Genomic DNA, 6578 nt, shown 5'->3' on the forward strand with positions numbered 1-6578 from the left:
ATTATTCTGTGGGAAGTATTACCTCAGATAATTTATACACAGTAGAGGTAATGAGGCACAGTGAGATTTTTAGCTCTTTCATTATTGGTTTGGCTCATGTTTGGGTTCAAGGGGTCAGTCCAACCCCCTGCTCTGGCCCAAGATCAGTTTCAGGTTTAACAGTGTCTGTTCCTGTGCTTCCTTTAACACTGGTGCGTTAACAAGAAACACTGGGGATAGGCAAACAGATTGCAATCCACTTCATCCTGTCAAGTCTTTCATTTTACCGCCAGCAATTTTACTCTCCACTTGCTGTTGTTAGCTTCCTTATCCCTACAGAATGTGAAGTACATCTCAAGCTTGGTACTAAACACACCGAAAATAAAAATATTGAATATATTATCATTTATTATCTATTATTAGTGCAATACTTTATAATTAATTTTAATATTCATTGATATACAGTATAGTGTCATTCTAAATTGAACCACAATTCAAAATAATTTAAGAAAACGATATGTTAAATGTTTCCTTATTTGGATAATGAAACTGTCGACATTTAAAAGATAATCTAGGTGGATGAAGTAAAACTAACAGCCACTCTACATTCAAACCGCAGAGAAGGGTTTTGTGTAATTCTCTATCAAAAAATCCATTCGCTTTTTACCTTAATGTAAAGTTCAATTTCTAGGGTTCTGCTGCCAGATCCTTGTTTGGCCATTGCTGGATCAGAGAAACAATCAACCAAGCAGTCCAAGTGTAAGCAAAGTCTTCATAAAGAGTCTCAAAAGAATCAAGAAGCACCAAACAAGTATGGCAGCCTCTTTGATTATCCCGCTCTCCTCTGAGCTTTTCTTAAGGCACAGGGTACTGTCGAGTCAACTTAAGGCACAGGGTACTGTCGAAGTGTACTCAGCGACAATAAGTCTCCACAAGGCACACAAGAGTGTTGCTTTCTTTCAGTTAGGGTGTAACGTCCTGCCTGTCTTAACACTATGCTTCCCTCAGTTGTAATTGGAGGGTGGCTCTAACTTTATAAGCCAGAAAGCAACAACTATGACTCAGCACTATCCCAATATTATTTACAGTAAAATACAGGAACAAATTCGAACAGTATAAAGAAAGTGCAGAAACATGCAAAAAGCCAAACAATTTGAATAAAAACATTTTTTAATAATATCATGTAAAATTGCTAGATGACTAGTCTTTATAATCACACAGATATTTAGAATAGAAGCATTCATATAAATTCCTGAATCTTTAATGCTGATTATATTAATTTCTATAAATACCCTATAAATTCCTGTCAGCAGACATTGGCACCAGAATTGAAAGAAAGAACTCCATCACCATCCCTGGGTATCTCCTGTGCCACCGGCAGGACAGACCGACCAGGGGTGACGGCACAATGGTATACAGTCGGGAGGGAGTGACCCTGGGAGTCCTCAACATTGACTCCGGACCCCATGAAGTCACATGGCTTCAAATCAAGCATGGCCAAGGAAACCTCCTGCTGATTACCAACTACCACCCTCCCTCAGCTGATGAATCAGTACTCCTCCATGTTGAACACCACTTGGAAGAAGCACTGAGAGTAGCAAGGGCACAGAAGGTACTCTGGGTGGGGACTTCAATGTCCTTCACCAAGAGTGGCTCGGTAGCACCACTACTGACAGAGCTGGCTGAGTCCTGAAGAACATATCTGCCAGACTGGGCCTGCAGCAGGTGTTGAGAGAACCAACACGAGGGAAAAATCTACTTGACATCGTCCTCACCAATCTACCTGTCGCAGATGCATCTGGCAATGACAGTATTGGTAGGGTTAGGGTTAGGGTCCTTATGGAGATGAAGTCTCATTTTCGCACTGAGAACACCCACTATTGTGTTGTGTGGCACTATCAATGTGCTAAATGGGATAGACTTAGAACAGATCTAGCAGCTTAAAACTGGGCATACATGAGGCGCTGTGGGCCATCATCAGCTGCAGAATTGTACTCCACCACAATATGTAACCTAATGGCTCAGTATATCCCTTACTCTGCCATTACCATCAAGCCAAAGGACCAACCTTGGTTCAATGAGGAGTGTAGAAGAGCTTGCCAGGAGCAGCACCAGATGATCCTGAAAATGAAGTGCCAACCTGGTGAAACTACAACACAGGACTACATGTATGCTAAACAGAGGAAGCAGCATGCTAGAGACAGAGCCAAGCGATCCCACAACCAATGGATCAGATCAAAGTTCTGCAGTCATTAATGGTGGTGGACAATTAATCAATAAACAAGAAGAGAAGGCTCCATGAAAATCCCCATCCTTAATGATAGTGGAGCCCAGCACATGAGTGCAATGCCGTTGAATGTCAAGGGTAGATGGTTGCTGGAATGGTCATTGCTTGGAATCTCTGTGGCCTGAATGTTACTTGCCATTTATCAGCCCAAGCTTCAATGTTGTCCAGGTCTTACTACATGCCGGACTGGTTGTGCCTGAATGGCCTGTTTCTGTGCCGTATATCCTATGTAATTATCCGGGCGTCCAGACTTGCAGCAACTCGTAAAGGCTTCTTCGGTAGCATCTCTTAAACCTGCGACCTCCACCATCTAGAAGGACAAGGGCAGCAGATGCATGGGAACACCATCACCTTCAAGTTCCTCTCCAAGTCACACACTATCCTGACTTGCGTAAATATCAACATTCCTTCATTGTTGCAGGGTCAAAATCATGGAACGCCTGGAAAATTATTGTGGGAGCACTTTCACCAAACGAGCTACATCAGTTCAAAAAAACAACTCACTCCCACCTTCTCAAGGGCAACTAGAGATGGCCTTGCCAGTGATGCCCACATTCTGATTTTTAAAAAAATGCTGAAAGTAATTTCTAGTTTTATGAGTCTTAAAGGCATTTTAACAGACCTAAGGAGCCAACTATAATATATCATAGTCAGGGGAGCCAGGTCAAACAAATGAAATGGTGACCCCTCCCACCAAGCCTCTGAGCAGCAGATGAACAATGAAAACAATGATCAGGAGCTTTGGGAGTTGGCAACAGGAAAATGGAAACTCTGATGCAGAAACCTTAGAAAGCCAGGGGAAGTATGATTCCTGTAATTCAGAGGATATTTTTCCAAAAAAACCATACATATCAGAAGCTCCACAACTATGAAAACATTTACTTCGAAATAAAAAAGTGCAAAATTCATTTTCAATGTCATCGAGGGTCATACAGAAAGATGCATAGCAGTTCTGTCAAACAACAGATGAACTAATTTAATAAATACTTGATTAATATTTACATAGAATTACATAGAAATTACAATGCAAAAACAGGCCATTCGGTCTAACTGATCTATACTTCAACATTTACACAACCATTCTTCAAGTTTATGCTTCAAACTAGCCTCCTTCCACCCTACTTCATCTCATCTTATCACCATATACTTCTAATTTTTTCTCCCTCATGTACTTATCTAGCTTTGTCTTAAATGCCATTTGCCTCAATTACACCATGTGGTAGCAAGTTCCACATTCTATGATGAACCTGTACAAAACACTGGTTCATCCTTAACTGGATTATTATGTCCATTTCTGGGCACCGCACTTTAGGAAGGATGTGAAGGCTTTAGAGAAGGTGTAGAAAAGATTTTCAAGAATGGTTCCAGGGATGAGGGACTTCAGTTACATGGATAGACTGGAAAAGCTGGGATTGTTCTCCTTAGAGCAGAGAAGGCTGAGGGGAGGTTTGATAGAGATGTTCAAAATCATGAGAGGTCAACACAGAGTTGATAGTGAGAAACTGTTCCCATTGGCGGAAGGGTCGAGAACCAGAGGACACAGATTTAAGGTGATTGGCAGAAGAACCAAAGGTGTCATGAGGAAAAATCATTTTGCGCAATGAGTGGTTATGATCTGGAATGCACTGTCTGAAAGGGTGGTGGAGGCAAGATCAATTGTGGCTTTCAAAAGGGAATTGGATAAGTACCTGAAGGAAAAAAAATTGCAGGGCTAAGGAAAAGGGTGGGGAAGTGGGATTAGGTGCAGTGCTCTTGCACAGAGCCGGCACGGATCGATGGGCTGAATGACTGCCTTCTGTAACCATTCTATGATTCTATGGGGGAGAAATTTGGATCATTTGTAATGGAGCGTGAACGACTTTGGGACTGGGCATGGCACAGTTAACAACTCCCGTTAAATTTGGCGGCAGCAGTAACACATAGTGCTCTGCTCTGCCATGCCTGCCGATGCTGATGTCATCACCGTGCACAGCGCCCTGTTAGTGCCCCGGACTCTAAATTGGGTATCGTTCCCTGAAGCTGCACCGGGCGATGACAGCGACAGCTTGAAGGGACGTGTAATGGCCGGCTGGCCGCTAGCGGGAAGAAAGTTAAAGGGGAGGTGGTCGGCTGATCGTGAAAAAAATGTCCGCTTTTCTTGTGCGCGCCTTTGCCGCGGGGTCCATGCCGCGATGGGTCGGTCAGCCCGGCACTCTGCTTGAGTACCAGGTTGATTGTGCAGCTACCTGGTGATCCAGGTAGGACACTTTCGTTAATGCAGAGTGTGCAGCTCGGGCCCTTCCCTTTAATTCAGGGAAGAGACCCTCCTACGTGGCAGAGGTATGCGACCCAGTGCGTAGCTCAGCTGAGATGTGCGCCCCGCTCCCGAGGCATCCACGCCGCTACTGCCCCAGAAAGGAAGTGGAGCACTTGTTTTAGCACTTTCTGGGCCGGTAACTCCAATTTCTCATGAAGGTCAGACTTCTGTGCCTGGTGAAAAGTCTCACACCCAAATTTTTAGCCCTTATACTCTAACCACTCTCTGGGTATAGAGGTTTCTCCTGAATCCCTTCTTGGATTTATTCGTGACTATCATATTTATGTCCCCTAGTTTTTACACTTCCCCACTAGTGGAAATAACCTCTCAACATTTACCCAATCAAACCCTTTCATAATCTTAAATATCTCCATTAGGTCAGCCCTCAGTCTTCTCTTTTCAAGAGTAAAGAAAATAAGAACATAAGAAATAAGGGCAGGAGTAGGCTATACGGCCCATCGAGCCGTTCAATAAGAGCATGGCTCCCAGCCTGTTCAGCCTTTCCTGATATAACTTTTCAGTTCTGTATCATCCTGTACATCTTTTTTAGATCTCCTTCAGTGCCTCTATATCCTTTTTGTAATATGGAGATGTGGTCTAACCAAAGTTCTATACAAGTTTAACATAAGATCGCTGCTTTCCAATTCTATCCCCCTAAAAATGAACCCCAGTGCTTGGTTTGCTATTTTTATGGCCTTATTAACTTGCGCTGCTGCTGTACCTCTCGATCCTTCTGCTCCTGTACGTCATTTAGACTCTGGGGGGCGCTAACGGGGCGCAAAACTGTTTTCGCCTGGGAGGAGTTGGGCACGACAGGTTTCCACAAAATTGCACGGGAGTTAGCAGAGGCGTGAACACGGTAGCACCACGACCCTTTTTTGGCTCGTGCCAATCTCTTTCCACCCCGCGGCAGAAATTGACCAGCGCCTCGCGAGGCTGTCGTGGGCGATGTCAGCGCCAGCTTCACGAGTCGCTCACCGGGCCGACCTCCACTCGGTGGGCGGAAGTTAAAGGGGAGGTGCACTGCACCGCACACCGCCTTTTTTTCCTTCAGCTGACTCACCGGTCGGGCGATTGTGCTTTGCTGTCGCACGGTCCAGGCCATCATCGTGCAGCTCATCGCTCCGTCTCGGTATCAGGCTGTGGCCACAGCAGCCCTGGTGACCCAGTGGAGGCCTTGAGATGGCCATGCAGAGTTCGCAGTGTCCCCGCATTTAACAGAAGGGAAGTGTCAGTGCTACGCAGAGAAGTTGTGTAGTGCCCCCGAACCCGCCCCCGACGGAATTGGAGCATGTGACATTGCGCTCCACTTCTTGTGAGGGGCGGTAACCGCAATTTCGCGGCCGGGGCAGGTCTTCTGTGTCGGGTGCAGGAGATCCCGCCTCCCCTCGGTTACCACCCCAAAATGGGGCATAATCCAATTTTGCTCCATTATTATCCAAGCAGTATGTGGCCTCTTCATTTTTCTTACCAAAATGCACCACCTCATACTTATCTACATTAAAATTAATTTGTCATTTACACACCTACTCTGCAAGGTTATTAAAACATTTATTTTTATATTTTGTCACAGTCTTGCTCAGTATTAAATACATCCCCCAATTTGGTGTCATCTGCAAAATTTGAAATTATACCTCCAATTCCAGAGTCCAAATTGTTACTGCAAAAGGTGAACTACAGTGGTTCCAGCTCCAATCCCTATGGAACACCACTTGCCATATCTTTAACTCCTGCTCTCTGTTTTCTGTTTTATAGCCAGCTTGCTATCCATTCTGCTACTTGCCCCCTGACTCCACGTGCTCTGACCTTCGTCATGAGTCTGCTATGCAATAACTTATCAAAGACCTTTTGAAAATCCAAGGGGGAGAAATTGGGTTACTTTGTGCCTCCCGTTAGCGACCCCGGGTAACGCAAATATGTTTTCGCCCAGGCGTGGTGAGAACAGCGCCTCCTGCTAAACTTGCCGGGGGTTTTGCGGCGGCGGTAACACGTAGAGCCCCGCTCGGCTGAGCCCGG

General features: G+C 45.0%; 1 protein-coding gene across 3 annotated transcripts in view; it reads right to left on the bottom strand.

The window, feature by feature from the left end:
- Positions 1-977, bottom strand: part of LOC139265744 (chloride intracellular channel protein 2-like) — a 44998-nt gene extending 44021 nt beyond the window's left edge. For all 3 annotated transcript variants that reach the window (XM_070883087.1, XM_070883086.1, XM_070883085.1), the window contains exon 1: positions 647-977. In XM_070883087.1, coding sequence (XP_070739188.1) covers positions 647-700 — 54 coding nt within the window. In that variant the 5' untranslated portion in view covers positions 701-977. The remainder of the gene's footprint in view (positions 1-646) is intronic.
- Between the last annotated feature and the right edge of the window lie 5601 nt (positions 978-6578).

The sequence above is a fragment of the Pristiophorus japonicus genome, chromosome 6, assembly GCF_044704955.1.
Source record: "Pristiophorus japonicus isolate sPriJap1 chromosome 6, sPriJap1.hap1, whole genome shotgun sequence".
Lineage (NCBI taxonomy): Eukaryota > Metazoa > Chordata > Chondrichthyes > Pristiophoridae > Pristiophorus > Pristiophorus japonicus.